The following is a 17,385-nucleotide window of genomic DNA, read 5'->3' on the forward strand; positions in this document are numbered from 1 at the left end:
CATTTGGCATATGTGAGCCAGTTATGGAGTCATCTGTGATTTGTGCTTTTGCTTGTGCACACACACGCACACTCACCCACTCACTAGACTCTGATTCCTTGAGGATAGCAACAATATCTATTTCTCTTTGCTTGGCTTTCTGCTATATAAATCCTCAGTAAATGGAAAAAGAATGAGAAAATGAGGATCTCTTTATGTACTAGAAAGGACACTGAACTGGGATCCAGAAAACCTAAGTTCTAGCCTTGAGTCTGCAGCTAATTCACAATGTGGCCCTGAGCCACACATTCTCCATTTCTGTGTCTCAGTAAAGTGAGGGGTGGCTAGGCACTCCGAAGTCCAGCTGACTGTGACACGCTTCTAGTTCCAAGGTTCCAGAGTTCTAGAACCCTGCTCACTCTTTTCTTTCTTGCTGATGCAGACTGGTCTGTGTGTGTCTCCCATGAACAGAGCTGTCCCAGATTTCTGGGACGCAGGTGGAGACCAGGTGCCGCGAGGCCACACTCGCCGCTGTCTTTCTGCAGTTGAATCCAGAGAACAACTGGAGGAAGAAGAGATGGAGGAAATAAAGGAGGGGAATGGCTCGCATGCTGTACCCCTCCGAAGGTCGGGGGCTTTCCGGGCCCACGGCCACAACTATGACGTCTTCAAAAGACATAGCTGGGGGCCTGGCAGGGAGCTCGATGACCCCCTGAATAGGTAAGCCCCCAGGGGACCTCCTGTACGTCCTTCCCTCCAGGCCTAGACCTTGAAGAAAATAGGAAAGTGGGAAGGAACTAGATAACTCTCTAGTTATCTCCCTCAAGAGACAACCATCCGAAGAACAAGAGTCGAGGAGACCTGGGCCCCCAGTCCTTTCCCTGGAGAACCAGAGCTCAATCCCATTTGTGGACCTTTGGGGGAGGATGGATGCTGCCTTCCAAGATATGCCTCTCCGCAGTGGCTCTTATCTCCTCTCAGGGCAGACTGAGGGTGGGAGTGGGAGGGAGGTGTGGAGTCAGGGGGAGTATCAGGACACTGGATCTTCTTGCTTCCGCCTCCCACAGTGGGTTTCATAGAACCACATAATGGTGTCATAGAACCACATATGGAACTCAGAGAGCATATGGCACAGTCTCCTCATTTTACAGATAAGGAAACTGAGGCCCAAAGAACTTTCAGAGATTTCTTGAGAGAGGTGGTCTCAAGGTTGGGACATTGGGCCTGCCCCATTGCCAGGTCTTTGCCGGGCTTTTGGTTGCAGGCTGAGGACAACCCAGGATGTCTTGGATTAACTCATGGTCCCGCATTGCCACGTGAGATTAGTTGTTCTTGCTCAGACTTCTGCATATGCTTGGTGGACTAGAGCACAAAGATCATCTCTTCCCCCTTCCTTGGAAAACCCCTGACCACTTCCCCAAAGTCAGAGGAAGTCAGAAAGAGAAGGTCCGGGGGTCAGCATGAAGAGTTCAGTGTGAGTGAACATTGTAGGGCTGCTGGCCATGGAAGGGCACTGTCTCTCTGCTTTGACAATGGTCCCCTTGAACAAGTTCCTTTAGCTCTGGTGAGTGAACCAACCTTCCCTAGCTCCCGGGCAGGGCTGGCTGGTTTGAGTGAGGGGAGAGGACCCTGGGCCTTGTCCCTGAACTGGCTTGGGTGGGAACTCAGATGAGAAGCAATGCCTGCAGGGCTCATGGCACCTTCCTAAGGGTAGCTGGCTGAAAGCAGAGATGCCCAAATGCCTGGGCCCCCCTTATGTGGCACCAACTGTATCTCAGGGTCTTTCAAGTGTCACCCACCTTTCACAGTCAGGCATTAATTCTGCCCCTTGGTTAGAGAGGGAAGGGAGTCCTGAGTGCACTAGTTGGCTGAGCAGGGGCAAAGGTTGGCATTAGCAACCAGGCAAGGAGGGAGAATTCAGCTTACTCTTGGTGTTCACCTTCCCCTGAACCCTGGCTTTCTTCTGGAGGCAGTACTGCCCTTTGACCAGCAGGGGTCACTCTTGCCCACAGCCAACTCTGCAGCCCTGGCAAAGCAGAGCCCCAAAGTGGGACCAGTTTGGGTCTGGGCTGTGCTTATGCCAACAGGAAGGGCTGGGCTGGGGGCAAGCAACAGGGCTGGGCTGAGGCAAGGCGGTGTTCCTCCCTGGTGCCCGTCACTGGCCACTGGATACAGACGGTAGTGGTGGCGATGTGTGTTTCAGGAGGAGACTGCAAGCATCGGGATGCCCAGGCCCCGAGGAAGCCCCCTTCCTGCAGAACCAAGAAGAACTGGACAACTTTCTGGGACTGCAGCACCAGGGTGGTTACCCCACCTGGCTGGTATGGACAGACAGATCCCCATGAAGGCCCCTGCCTTGCTCCTCCTCTCCTGCCCCTCGCCTGTCTAGCCACCATTCTATTCTATGTCTCCTCTGTTCTGCCAGCTGCTGGGTCTCTCTGTGCCCGGGCATTGCTCCGGCTCCATCTGACCAAATTGGAATCTATCGTCTATGTACCTCTGTCTGCTCCCCTGGGTCTGTGTCTGTCCCTAACTCCGGGTACCCTGCCTCTGTCTCTTTCTCTAAGACTCTCTGTTTCTTCCTTTCTGTATCGGTGCCTCTGTGTTGATGAGGGTGTATGTGTTCCTCTCTCAGTAAAAGGGCCCTGTTCCCCTAGTAATTATAACCACTTCTTTCTGTGGACCCCAAATTTCCCCAATTTGGAGCTGAACTTATTTATTTATTTACTTATGTATTTTGAGACAGGGTCTCCCTTGTTGCCCAGGCTGGAGTGCAGTGGCGTGATCTCGGCTCACTGCAACCTCTGCCTCCTGGGATCAAGTGATTTTCCTGCCTCAGCCTCCCAAGCAGCTTGGATTACAGGCGCCTGCCACCACACTATCGGGGAACCTGCCCTGATAGTCACGTAGGTTCTTTTCTATTTTCCCTAAGCGTCAGCCAGTTTGAGAAATAAAGGGACAGAGTACAAAAGAGAGAAATTTTAAAGCTGGGCATCCGGGGGAGACATCACATGTCGGTAGGTTCCGTGATGCCCCACAAGCCGCAAAACCAGCAAGTTTTTATTAGGGACTTTCAAAAGGGGAGGGAGTGTACGAATAGGTGTGGGTCACAGAGGTCACGTACTTCACAAGGTAATAGAACATCACAAGGCAAATGGAGGCAGGGCGAGATCACAGGACCACAGGAAGGGGCGAAATTAAAATTGCTAATGAAGTTTCGGGCACCATTGTTATTGATAACATCTTATCAGGAGACAGGGTTTTGAGAGCAACCGGTCTGACCAAAATTTATTAGGCGGGAATTTTCTCTTCCTAATAAGCCTGGGAATGCTATGGGAGACTGGGGTTTATTTCATCCCTACAGTCTGGACCATAGAAGATGGCCACAGCCAAGGGGGCCATTTATAGACCCACCCTCAGGGGTGCATTCTCTTTCTCAGGGATGTTCCTTGCTGAGAAAAAGAATTCAGCGATATTTCTCCCATTTGCTTTTGAAAGAAGAGAAATATGGCTCTGTTCCGCCCGGCTCACCTGCGGTCAGAGTTTAAGGTTATCTCTCTTATTCCCCGAACAATTGCTGTTATCCTGTTCTTTTTTCAAGGTGCCCACAACACCACACCCTGCAAAATTTTGTATTTTTAGTAGAGATGGGTTTTCACCATGTTGGCCAGGCTGGTCTCAAACTCCTGGCCTCAAGTGATCCACTCGCCTTGGCCTCTCAAAGTGCTGGGATTATAGGTGTGAGCCACCATGCCCAGCCTGGAGCCGAACTTATTATCTGTGGAATGAAACTAAGATCTGGTACCCTGAACAATAATAATTCTCTAACAAAATAATCATAGGATGATCGATGGAGAAAGGATATAGAGATTGCCCAGCCTTCTGGCTTAAGTAAACACAACTAGGGGGATCTTCAACCAGGGTTTAAGGACCATTAAGGATACAGAAGGGCTTTGGAGACCCCACTGGGCCTGCTAGCCAGGAGACCCTGAGTACACTGAGATGTCTCAAGTCTGCTGGCTAAAAGTTGCCTCCCCTTCAGCTCATCGTCTAGCCGGCCAGGGGTTCCAACCCTGGCCTCATTGTTTGGGCACCTATGGTTTGGGGGAGAGGCTGAAGGGAGCCGTATATAGCCTATCAGGGAAGCAGCAAAAAACAAAACAAAACAAAACAAAACTCCATGTCATCCCATCACCTGCTTTTTTTATTTTTATTTTTTGAGATGGAGTCTTGGTTTGTTGCCTAGGCTGGAGTGCAGTGGCACGATCTCAGCTCACTGCAAACTCCGCCTCCCGGATACAAACAATTCTGCCTCAGCCTCCTGAGTAGCTGGCATTACAGGGGCCTGCCACCACGCCTGGCTAATTTTTCTATTTTTAGTAGACACAGAGTTTCACCATGTTGGCCATGCTGGTCTCAAACTCCTGACCTCAAGTGATCCCATCAACCACTTTTCTCCATCAGCATCTTTGCAGGTCTCCCCTGATCCCCATTTCAATGTACTACAGTAGAAAGAACAGGATTTCGGAGTCGAACTGACTGCTAGATCCTTCATTTATTTACCCGCTGAGCAATTTATTTTATCTTTCTGAAAATCAGAATAATAAATTGTCTTTTAAAGTTGTGATTATTAAATGAACAAAAGGTGTCAAAGTACTCAGCACAGAGGCTGGCACATAAGATGAGCTCAATAAATATTTTTTCCTTTTCTCCCCTTCATTCCTTTGTAACTTTCCCTCTCTTCCGCTTTTCTCTTCCCCACTTCTTGGTATTATGTTTTCTTCCTTCCCCCTTTTCCATAGTGTTTTCTTCCCTCTTATGCCTTCCTTCTCTAATGCCTCAGCTCTCTTCACCTAATCCTTATGTGCTCTCCTTAATATACTCTTCATCTATATGTTTGGGGGTTTTGTTTTACTTTCTTCCTGCAGTAGCCAGTGTGAATAAGTACTATACTAAGGTCCACAAACCAAAAGTTTGAGACTCATTAAGCTAGACAAGGGGTTGCAGACTGACAGTCCATGAGCCAAGTCTAGCTCCAATATTCATTTTGTTTGGCCAGTAGGGTGCTTACACTTTTAAAACTGTAGATGTTCCTTTCATTTTTCTTTCAGAGTCTTGTCACCCAGGCTGGAGTGCAGTGGAGCGATCATGACTCACTGCAACCTCCACCTCTCGGGCTCAAGTAATCCTCACTCCTCAGCCAACTGAGTAGCTGGGACTACAGACACGCACCACCACGCCTGGCCAGATTTTTGTATTTTTGTAGAGATAGGGTCTCCCTATGTTGCCTAGTCTGGTCTCGAACTCCTGGTATCAACTGATCCGCCCACCTTGGCCTCCCAAAGTGCTGGGATTACAGGTGTGAGCCACTGTGTCTGGCCAAGATTTTTTGTTTTTCTGTTTTTATTTTCCCATATGAATATTGAGTTGCTCCAGTATCACTTTTTTTTTTTTGAGACGGAGTCTTGCTCTGTTGCCCAGGCTGGAGTGCAGTGGCGCAATCTCAGCTCACTGCAAGCTCTGCCTCCTGGGTTCACGCCATTCTCCTGCCTCAGCCTCCCCGGCAGCTGGGACAACAGGTGCACGCCACCATGCCCGGCTAATTTTTTTGTATTTTTAGTAGAGACAGGGTTTCACTGTGTTAGCCAGGTTGGTCTCGATCTCCTGACCTTGTGATCCAGCCGCCTGGGCCTCCTAAAGTGCTGGGATTACAGACGTGAGCCACCGTGCCCGGCCAGTATCACTTATTTTTAAAACTTACTTTCTCTATCAAATTGCCATGGTGACTTTGTTGACAATCAAGTAAGTGCACTCATATGGGCCCTCTTTTCCATTCCCCTGGTCTATTTGTCTATCTTTATGCCAATATCACATTGTCTTCATTAACATAGCCTTATTGTAAGTCTTTAAAATCTAGTGGTGTAAGTCTTCTAACGTTATTATTCTCTTTAGGAATATTTTTATTTTATTTTTTATTTATGTTTTAGAGACAGTTTACTCTGTTGCCTAGGCTGGAGTGCAGTGGCAGGCGATTCTGGGTCCTTTGCATTTCTGTGTGACATTTAGAATCACCTTATCAATTTCTAAAAAACAAAAATTCCTGCTGGATTTTGATTGAGATCATACTGAATTCAAAGATTAATGTAGGATGGGCCGGGTGCGGTGGCTTACGCCTGTAATCCCAGCACTTTGGGAGGCTGAGGTGGGTGGATCACCTGAGGTCAGGAATTTGAGACCAGCCTAAACAACATGGTGAAACCCCATCTCTACTAAAAATACAAAATGAACCAGGCATGGTGGCGGGCACCTGCAGTCCCAGCTACTTGGGAGGCTGAGGCAGGAGAATAGCTTGAACCCGGGAGGCAGAGGTTGCAGTGAGCCAAGATCGCACCATTGCACTCCAGCCTGGGCAACAAGAGCGAGACTCCATCTCAAAACAAAACAAAGATTAATGTAAGATGAATTGACCTATTTCCAATATTGAGTTTATCTATCCATGAAAAATAATGTAACTATTTATTTACTTAGGCTGTCTAAAAAAAAGTCTTTAAAAAAATATTTCTCTACCCTTACTTAGTGAAAAAAAATCCTTTTTTTTTTTTTTTGAGACAGAGTCTCATTCTGTCGCCCAGGCTGGAGTGCATTGGTGTGATCTCGGCTCACTGCAACCTCCGCCTCCCAGGTTCAAGCGATTCTCCTGCCTCAGCCTCCCGAGTAGCTGGGACTACAGGCGTGTGCCACCAACCCGGGCTAATTTTTTGTGTTTTTAGTAGAGACAGGGTTTCACTGTGTTAGCCAGGATGGTCTCGATCACCTGACGTTGTGATCCACCTGCCTCGGCCTCCCAAAGTGCTGGGATTACACCGCGCCCAGCCAAAAATGTCTTTTAATAAAGTATTAATTTTCTTCATGGGCCAGGCGCAGTGGCTTACACCTATAATCCCAGCACTTGGGAGGCCAAAGTGGGTGGATCACCTGAGGTCAGGAGTTCTAGACCAGCCTAACCAACATGGAGAAACCTTGTCTCTACTAAAAAAATACAAAATTAGCCAGGCGTGGTGGCACATGCCTATAATCCCAGCTACCTGGGAGGCTGAGGCAGGAGAATTGCTTGAACCCAGGAGGCGGAGGTTGCGGTGAGCCAAGATCGTGCCATTGCACTCCAGCCTGGGCAACAAGAACGAAACTCCATCTCAGAAAACAAAAAAATTTTCTTCACACAAGCCTTGTCAATCTTTATTAGTTTATTTCTAGGTAATTTGTAGTTTTGGTTACTATTAAAAATACTTTCTTTTTTTCTTTTTCTTTTTTTTTTTTTTTTTGAGATGGAGTCTTGCTGTGTCACCCAATCTGGAGTGCAGTGGCACAATCTTGGCTCACTACAAGCTCCACCTCCCAGGTTTACGCCATTCTCCTACCTCAGCCTCCCGAGTAGCTGAGACTATAGGCACTCACCACCACGCCCGGCTAATTTTTTGTATTTTTAGTAGAGACGGGGTTTTACCGTGTTAGCCAGGATGGTCTCAATCTCCTGACCTCGTGATCCACCCACCTCGGCCTCCCAAAGTGCTGGGATTACAGGCGTGAGCCACCGTGCCCGGCCAATACATTCTTATTTTTAAATTATATTTTATAATTATTTTTGGTTTATAGAAATGGAATTAAATTATTCCTCATAATATAGGATAATATAGGATACTATATATTATTATATTATATATTGTATATATTCCTCATAATATAGGATAATAATTATAGGCTCACGCCTATAATCCCAGCTCCTTGGGAGGCTGAGGCAGAAGGATCACCTGAGGTTAGTAGTTCGAGACCAGTCTGGCCAACAATGTGAAACCCCATCTCTACAAAAATAATTAGCCAGGCGTGGTGGCATGCACCTGTAATCCCAGGTGCTCAGGAGGCTGAGGCAGGAGAATCGCTTAAACCCAGGAAGCAGAGGTTGCAGTGAGCTGAGATTGAGCCACTGCACTCCAGCCTGGGCAACAGAGTGAGGCTCTGTCTCAAAAGGAAAAAAAATTATTCCTCATACAATAATCTTAATAGTCATTTATCTTGCTAAACTCTTGTTTTAAATTAAAACCATTTATCTGTGTTTTTTTTTTCTTTTGGCTTTTCTAAGTATACAATTATGTCATCTTTACTTTTTTTTTTTTTTTTTTTGAGACAGTCTTGCTCTGTCACCCTGGTTGGAGTGCAGTGGTATGATCATGGCTCACTGCAACCTCCACCTCCGAGGCTCAAGTGATTTCCTGCCTCAGCCACCCCAGCAGCTGAGACTACAGGTGTGTGCCATCACACCCAGCTAATTTTTTAATTTTTTTTGTAGAGATGGGGGTCTCACTATGTTGCTCAGGCTGATCTCAAATTCCTGTGCTCAAGTGATCCTCCCACCTTAACCTCTTAAAGAGCTGGGATTACAAGTGTGAACCACCTCACCCAGCCTATGTCACCTTTAAATGAGCTTTGTTTTTTTTATTTTCCAATATCCACTCCTTTTGTTTCTTTCTCTTGCACTCCTGTACAGACTAGGACTCTATTTTTATTTATTTATTATTTAGTGTTTCTCCTCTCTTCCAGCATTAATCCATCAAAATAGGACTCTAGTGCTGTGCTGAACAGAAATGGTGATAATGGACATCCTTGTCTTATTTCTGGAGTTTATTATTATTTTTTCTTAAAAACTATGCCATAAGAAGTATTGTTTCTGATTTTACAGGGAGTATATCTTGTGTTTCACTATTGAGGTTGGTTTTTGGCTGCAGGTTTTAAAAGATACTCTTTATCAGGTTAAGGAGGATTCCTTCTATTTCTAATTGCCAAGCCTTTGGTTTTAGAGTTAGTGGGTGTTGGATTTTATCCTATGCTTTTCTGCATTTACAAAAATGATTATATATTTTTCTCTTTAAATATATTAATATTATTATTGATTATTTTGAGATGGGGTTCTCGCTGTCACCCAGGCTGGAGTGCAGTGGTGCAATCTTGGCTCACTGCAACCTCTGCCACCTGGGCTCAAACTATCCTCCCACCTCAGCCTCCTGAGTAACTGGGACCACAGGCGTGTGCCACCACACCCAGCTAATTTTTTGTATTTTTGATAGAGATGGGGTTTCACCATATTGCCTAGGATGGTCTCAAACTCTTGAGCTCAAGTGATCCCCCACCTCAGCCTCACCTCAGCCTCCCAAAGTGTTGCGATTACAGACATGAGCCACCACGCCCCTTCTCCTTTAATATATTATTGAGGTAAATTACATTTAAGGATTTTTCTCACATTAAACCACCGTATTCTTAGGATAAATCCAACTTTGTCATTACACATTTTATCTTTTTACATACTGCTGGATTTTATTTGTATCAATTATTTGTTGCTGTGTAACAAACCAACCCTAAACTTTGCAGCTTAAAATGACAATTCTTTTTTTGTTTTGTTTACTCACAATTCTTTGGGTGGGCAATTTTGGCTGGTCTCACCTGGACTCATTTAGGTGGCTGCCATTGTCTGGTGGCCTGAATAGAGCTGATGATCAAGGATGGCCTTCCTTACCATTTCAGCTAGCAGCCTGCCATTTGCAGTACCTTGCTTCTCATCCACACGGCCTCTCCAGAATGCCATCTTAGGCTTGTTCAGATGAAAATAGCATTCCAAGTGGGCGAGAGTGGACGCTTTAAGGTTTCTTGAAGCTTAGGCTCAAAAATCACATGATGGCACTTCTGTGACACTCTAGTCATCCTAGTAAGTCACAGGCCAGCCCAGATTCAGAGTGAAGAGACAGGCTCCTTCTTAATGGGAGGAACTGCAAATAATTTGCAGCCATTTAAAAATCTACTACACTGGCCAGGTGTGGTGGCTTACTCCTGTAATCCCAGCTACTTGGGAGGCTGAAGCATGAGACTTATTTGAACACAGGAGGCAGAGGTTGCAGTGAGCAGAGATCGTGCCACTGCACTCCAGCCTGGGCAGCAGAGCAAGACTGTCTCAAAAAAAGTAATAATAAAAAATAAAATCAGTTATACTTTCCTAATATTTTGTTTAGGATTTTTGTACTTATGTGCATAAGAGAGATTGGCCCATAATTTATCTTTGTCATACTGTCTATGTGTAGTTTTGGAATCAAGGTTGTACTTACCTTACAGAAAGAGTTAAAGAGTTGTTTTTTTTTTTTTTTTGAGACGGAGTTTCGCTCTTGTTGCCCAGGCTGGAGTGCAATGGCACGGTCTCGGCTCACCGCAACCTCTGCCTCCCAGGTTCAAACAATTCTCCTGCCTCAGCCTCCCAAGTAGTTGGAATTACAGGCATGCAGCACCACACCCGGCTAATTTTGTATTTTTAGTAGAGACTGGGTTTCTCCATGTTGAGGCTGGTCTCCAACACCTGACCTTGGGTGATCCACCCACCTCGGCCTCCCAAAATGCTGGGATTACAGGTGTGAGCCACCGTGCCCGGCCGAGTTAAAGAGTTTTTATTTTAGTTGTCTATTCTTTGGAAGAGTTTGTACGAGAGGTCAGTGATCTCTTCCTTGAAAGATCTGTCCCTTGTCTCTAAAACTGTTTTGACCTGGTGTTTTTGTTTTGTTTTTAGGAAGATTAACTACTGATTTCATTTCTTTAATAGGACCATTCGGAGTTTCTATTTCTTCTTGATTCAGTTTTGGTAAGTTTTATTTTGGGGGGTAGAAATTTGTCGACTTCATGTGCATTTTAGCATGAAGTTGTAGGTAGTACTCTTTTTTTTCGTGAGACGGAGTCTTGCTCTATCACCCAGGCTGGAGTGCAGTGGTGTGATTTCTTTTCTTTTTTTCTTTTTGAGACAGAGTTTTGCTCTCGTCACCCAGGCTGGAGTGCAGTGGCATGATCTTGGCTCACTGCAACCTCCGTCCCCCAGGTTCAAGCGATTCTCCTGCTTCCGCCTCCTGAGTAGCTGGGACTACAGGTGCCCACCACCACACCCAGCTAATTTTTGTATTTTTGGTAGGGATGGGGTTTCACCATGTTGGCCAGGCTGGTCTCGACCTAACCTCCTGACCTCAGGTGATCCGCCCACCTCGGCCTTCCAAAGTGCTGGGATTATAGGCATGAGCCATCACACCCAGCCGTGCGATTTCTGCTCACTGCAACCTCCATCTCCCGAGTTCAAGTGATTCTTGCGCCTCAGCCTCCTGAGTAGCTGAGATTACAGGTGCATGCCACCACACCCAGCTAATTTTTGTATTTTTTGTAGAGATGGCTTTGCCATGTTGGCCAGGCTAGTCTCCAACTGTTGACCTCAAGAGATCTGCCCACATCAGCCTCCCAAAGTGCTGGGATTACAGGCATGAGCCACCGTGCCTGGCCATAGGTAGTATTCTCTTATCTTTATAATCACTGCTCTTTCTATAGTTAGGTCTGCTTTTTCATTCTATTTGTGCTTTCTCTTGTTTTCTTTATCATTCCTATCAGAGGTTTGCCTATTTCATTTGCTTGATCCTAGAAAACAACTCTTGGCTTTATTGATCCTCTCTAATTTATCTTTGTCTACTATTTATTTATTTATTTATTTTTGAGACGAAGTTATGCTTTGTCGCCCAGCTGGAGTACAATGGCGCAATCTCGGCTCACCACAACCTCCACCTCCCCAGTTCAAGTGATTCTCCTGCCTCAATCTCCTGAGTAGCTGAGATTACAGGCGCCCACCACCACGCCTGGCTAATTTTTGCATTTTTAGTAGAGATGGGGCTTCACCATGTTGACCAGGCTGGTCTCGAACTCCTGACCTCAGGTGATCCGCCAAAGTGCTAGGATTACAGGCGTGAGCCACTGTGCCCGGCCTTACTATTTCATTTCTGCATTTATCTTTATTATATGCTTCCTTTTTTTTTTGAGATGGAGTTTTGCTCTTGTTGCCCAGGCTGGGTGCAATGGCGCGATCTCAGCTCGTTACAACCTCTGCCTCCCAGGTTCAAGAGATTCTCCTGCCTCAGCCTCTGGATAGCTAGAATTACAGGCATCCACCACCATGCCCAGCTAATTTTTTTTTTTTTTTTTTAGTAGAGATGGGTTTTCACCATGTTGGCCAGGCTGGTCTAGAACTCCTGACCTCAGGTGATCCACCTGCCTCAGCTTCCCAGAGCACTGGGATTACAGGCGTGAGCCATCGTGCCCGGCCGCTTCCTTCTGTTTTCTTTTCTTTTTTTTGAGACCTGGAGTCTCACTCTGTTGCTCAGGCTGGAGTGCAGTGGCGCAATCTCGGCTCACTGCAATCTCTGCCTCCTGGGTTCAAGCAATTCTCCTATCTCAACCTCCTGAGTAGCTGGGACTACAGGTGCCCGCCACCATGCCTGGCTAATTTTTTGTATTTTTAGTAGAGACGGGGTTTCACCATGTTAGCCATGATGGTCTCTGTGTCCTCACCTCATGATCAGCCCACCTAAGCCTCCCAAAGTGCTGGGATTACAGGCGAGAGCCACCGCGCTTGCCTCTGTTTTCTATGAGTTTGTCCTTTTCTTTATCTGACTTTTTAAGTTAGAATAGCTCAATTCTCTAGCATTAAAAATTTTTCAATATAAGCATTCCAAGGCTACAACTTGCCCTTGAAATACCACTTTGGCCTTCTCCCACAGGTTTTGTTCTATATTTTCATTATTGTTCAGTTACAAAACATCTTTAAATTTCCATTATGATTTCTTCTTTGACAATACATTTATTTAGAATGGTGTTTTAAAATTTATAAATCTGTATTTTTTTAAACATTAAGTTTTTTTTGAAATGCACATACACAGGAAAATATATAAAACATATATTTACAGCATAATAAATTAGAAAGCAAACACCCATATAACCACCCCAGGTTAAAAAAAAAAAATAGGCCAGGCACAGTGGCTCATGCCTGTAATTCCAGCACTTTGGGAGGCTGAGGCAGGCGGATCACCTGAAGTCAGGAGTTCGAGACCAGCCTGACCAACATGGAGAAATCCCATCTCTACTAAAAACACAAAATTAGCCAGGCGTGGTGGCACATGCCTGTAATCCCAGCTACTCGGGAGGCAGAGGCAGGAGAATCGCTTGAGCCCAGGTGGCAGAGGTTGCGGTGAGCTGAGGTCATGCCATTGCACTCCAGCCTGGGCAACAAATGCGAAACTCTATCTCAAAAAAAAAAAAAATAGAGATTATCATAGCTGAGAAGCTCCCTGGGTTCTTACTCATAGCCCTCTGTCTGGCAGAGATGACTGCATTCTTGGACTTTTGAGATCCATTTTCTTTTTCTTTTTTGTTTTTTTTTTGAGACGGAGTCTCGCTCTGTCACCCAGGCTGGAGTGCAGTGGCGCGATCTCAGCTCACTACAAGCTCTGCCTCCCAGGTTCACACCATTCTCCTGCCTCAGCCTCCCTAGTAGCTGGGACTACAGGCACCCGCCACCACGTGGGCCTGGCTAATTTTTTTGTATTTTTAGTAGAGATGGGATTTCACTGTGTTAGCCAGGATGATCTCAATCTCCTGACCTTGTGATCTGCCCACCTTGGCCTCCCAAAGTGTTGGGATTACAGGTGTGAGCCACCGCACCCGGCCTTCTTTTTTTTTTTTGAGACTGTCACCCAGGTGACATGATGGTGTCACTCTGTCACCCAGGCTGGAGTCCAGTGGCACGATCTCTGCAACCTCCGCCTCCCGGATTCAAGCGATCCACCTGCCTCAGCCTCCTGAGTAGCTGGGATTACAGGCGTGAGACAACAAGCCTGGTTAATTTTTGTATTTTTGTTAGAGACAGGGTTTCACCATGTTGCTCAGGCTGGTCTCGAACTCCTGAGCTCAAGTGATCCACCCGCCTCGGCCTCCCAAAGTCCTGGGGTTACAGGCCTAAGCCGCAGCACCTGGCTCTATTTTCTTTATAGGCTTACCACCTATGTAGGCATCACTAAACAATGTCAATTAGTTTTACCTGTGTTAAACTTCATGTGCATATAATCATACCAGTATATACATCTTTGTGTCTTGGTTCTTTCATTCAGCATGTCTGTGGGATTCATCCATATTGTTATGTGAGCTGTGATTTGCTCATTTTTATTGTTGAATGGTATTTCAATGCATAAGTACACTACTGATTCTTTAGTCTACTGAAGAGGGACTTCTGGCTTATTTGCTGTTTTTTTTTGTTTTTTTTCGAGATGGAGTCTTGCTTTGTCACCCAGGCTGGAGTGCAGTGGCACGATCTTGGCTTATTGCAACCTCCACCTCCCAGGTTCAAGCGATTCTCCTGCCTCAGCCTCTTGAGTAACTGGGACTACAGGTGCCCGCCACCATGGCTGGCCAATTTTTGTATTTTTAGTAGAGGCGGGGTTTCACCATGTTGGCCAGGCTGGTCTCAAACTCCTGACCCGAAATGATCCACCCACCTCGGCCTTCCAAAGTGCTGGGAATACATGCATGAGCCACTGTGCCCGGCCTTTGGTTTTGAGTTGCTCTGTTGCACCAGTGCAGTGGCGTGATCTCAGCTCATTGCAACCTCCACAGCCTGGGTTCAAGTGATTCTTCTGCCTCAGCCTCCTGAGCAGCTGGGATTACAGGTGCACACCACCACACCTTGCTAATTTTTGTATTTTTTCAGTAGAGATGGGATTTCACCATTTTGGCCAGGCTGACCTAAAGTGATCCGCCTGCCTCGGCCTCCCAAAGTGCTGGGATTACAGGTGTGAGCCACCGCGCCAGGCCTGCCTCTTTTTTTCATTACCTCGCTGGCCTCTATAGGTTCAGTTTGCCATCTCTGGAAACCATTCAGGGTAAATCTCTCTTCTTAGATACTTTTATATACTAAGACAGCCTGGGCTTGAACTGCAGCAGAGTAATGACTGCAAAACAGCGGAGTAACTTCCCAACTATTTAAAGTGCAATATCCCAACATGGGTTTTGGAAAGGGGTGGGAGGCCTGGATTTGAAGAGAGGCCAAGCTGTGGGGAGGTAAAGAGCATGAGGGGAGGACAGATGAAGCCTGCCCTTGGTGTGAGGACTCTTGACATGATTCCAGGATCAGGATTCCTGTCATCCATCTGCTGGCCCTTTGGACCACTCGGCCACTGGCATGCTTTCCAAGTCTGTATCCGTGAGTGGCATCAACTGTCTCTTGGACTGGTCGGATCCAGATGGTGAGCAAAAGTAGGGAGCAAAGCAGGGGTGGCCCCTTCCCCTATACATCTCATTGCCACTCCTCATAGCTAGCTGTTTAGGGTCCAGATGTCCTGGATTATGTTTAGCCACATACCCTTGGAACTCCTAGAATGGCTTTATTATTTTTTCTTTTCTTTTTTTTTTTTTTTGAGACTGAGTCTCACTGTGTTGCCCAGGCTGGAGTGCAGTGGTGCAATCTCACCTCACTGCAACCTCTGCCTCCCAGGTTTAAGTGATTCTAGTACCTCAGCCTCCTGAGTAGCTGGGACTACAGAAGCATGCCACCACACCCGGCTAATTTTTGTATTTTTAGTAGAGAAAGGGTTTCACCAGGTTGGCTAGGCTGGTCTTAAACTCCTGAGCTCAAGTGATTCACCTGCCTTGACCTCCCAAAGTGCTGGGATTACAGGCGTGAGCCACCATGCCTGGCCTCAGAATGGCTTTATTCAAATAAGCAATCTGAATTCTGGACTTTGGAATTCTGAAACTCCTACCAGTGAAAGCGGACATAGGACATAGTGAGGTTCTCCAGCCTCCCCTGTCACCAGAGATGCAGGACAGTTACCTGCAATGTACCTTGTCCTCAAGATGGAGTATTGGGAGCTCTGGGTGAAACCTCTGAAACATCAGTCTCCCAGCCACCATCTCCACATAACCCTGGTGCTCTGTTCCCATGGCTCCTAAATTCTTCAGCTCTGCCCTGCTTAGACCCCGCCCTTTCTCCCTGCTGCCCACTGCCCGCCCTCAGAAATGGCGTCACATGCACCTGCAGCTTGGGAACCTGATCCAGGTGAAGCGGGTGGGGGAGGAAGCCCTGGGCGCCTTTGTCTGGCTTTAGCTAGACACTTCTCATCTCCTTTTGTGTTGGCAGGGAATTTATCCCAGTCCTCTGCCATTGACCTCAGGAAACGGTGAGTGTGGGGGACTCAGAATCCTTCAAAAGCCTCTACAGGGGAACAGCAATAGGGTCTATGCCATGGTTTTGTAGCCCCAGGGGTTTCCCTGCTTCTGAATCATGCCTCCCCTTAACATTTCTGATCGAAGACCTCCAAATATCCTCCCCTGAGCTGCACAGAATTCACCCTCTCTTCTTTGGTTTGGGTGGGCTCACCAGGTTCCCAGTAGCTGCATAAGATGGGGGGAGAAATTGGGAGAAAAGGAATATCCAGGTCACAGGGTGTCCATTGAATAATAAGAGCATGGGAGTTGCTTGCTGTTGTCAGTGGTATAGGGTGAAAGGGCAGATAGACTGTTGAACAGTCTTAGTGAGGGACAGTGACCAAGGACCATGGATCAGCTTAGGATGGCTCAGATAATAGACAAACGGGGATTGGCCCTAAGGAGAGCTGGGCAAGGGCTGTGGAGCTCCCAGCAGAGGGCAGGGCCTGAAGGCAGAGTTCAGGTCTGGAGGTGGAGGCTGGGAGATTTGAATAACTATGTAAATAAGCATGCAAAATCAGCACCTGCTTATTTGGCTCCTATGGTTGAAGCCTGATTAGAGTGGGTCAGCCCTCTAAGACAGTGTGGATATGTAAGCAAGTAATGGTCCCTTTAAGATATCAGGCTCTGCTTTGTGGTCCTGAAAATCTCTAGCTGACACATCCTCCTGGCTCTAGGTTTGGGATTAGCTCATGGGATGGGGCTGATGAAATCCCAGGAAATTCAGTCCTTATTGGCTTTAGGCCCAGAGGCCTTCTCCAAACAGCAGAGAGGGTCGTACACAGGGCTCTTGTTCTGAGAGGAGAAAATGCCCCCCGGGAGAGCCCCCGCCCCATACCACTTCCGTTGGGGAGCAGCATGAGACAGGAGGCTGGGCCTCCCATCCTGAGCCTGGATTAGGTAGGAAGGAGGAGTCTGTATTTATCTGGGTGGAGCCTGGAGTTTTCTTCCTAAATAGAGGGGCCTGGGAAACTGAAATGCCCACATCCAGGAAGTCCTAGGAGGTCAGGATGGGGGCTTATCTTTCTCTCCCAGTCCTTCCTCTTTCCTTCTTCCCATTCTGGCTCTGCTGGTCATGGTATCTTCATCCACCATCTCTCAGGAAGTTATCTTTTTCTTCATTTCCAGCATTACCTCCATCTCCTCATGTCTTCTTTTTCTCTATGCAGCTGCAGCCAGCTGGAAGGACATTCAGGTACCTGGGCGGGCTCCTCCCTGCGACGGACCTTCAGCTTCCTCTTGGGCATGACCGGAAAGGCCAAGGTAGGAGTCAGCCGGGGAAGCAGGAGGCTTGGGACCCACTGCCCTCCC

At 47.0% G+C, this 17,385-nt stretch overlaps 1 protein-coding gene across 12 annotated transcripts in view; it reads left to right on the forward strand.

The window, feature by feature from the left end:
- The first annotated feature begins 398 nt into the window (after window positions 1-398).
- Window positions 399-17,385, forward strand: part of ARHGEF2 (Rho/Rac guanine nucleotide exchange factor 2) — a 53,058-nt gene continuing 36,071 nt past the window's right edge. For 4 of the 12 annotated variants that reach the window (XM_054458157.2, XM_054458172.2, XM_054458162.2 and 1 more), the window contains exons 1-6: window positions 399-699; window positions 2,183-2,300; window positions 10,613-10,651; window positions 14,996-15,113; window positions 16,007-16,046; window positions 17,244-17,337. In XM_054458157.2, the coding sequence (XP_054314132.1) occupies window positions 416-699; window positions 2,183-2,300; window positions 10,613-10,651; window positions 14,996-15,113; window positions 16,007-16,046; window positions 17,244-17,337 (693 nt within the window). In that variant the 5' untranslated portion in view covers window positions 399-415. Of the gene's footprint in view, window positions 700-2,182; window positions 2,301-10,612; window positions 10,652-14,995; window positions 15,114-16,006; window positions 16,047-17,026; window positions 17,153-17,243; window positions 17,338-17,385 lie in introns of those variants that run through there. The other 8 variants (XM_063654610.1, XM_063655043.1, XM_063655013.1 and 5 more) reach the window with 5 other exon arrangements.

This window comes from Pongo pygmaeus, chromosome 1 (assembly GCF_028885625.2).
Source record: "Pongo pygmaeus isolate AG05252 chromosome 1, NHGRI_mPonPyg2-v2.0_pri, whole genome shotgun sequence".
Lineage (NCBI taxonomy): Eukaryota > Metazoa > Chordata > Mammalia > Primates > Hominidae > Pongo > Pongo pygmaeus.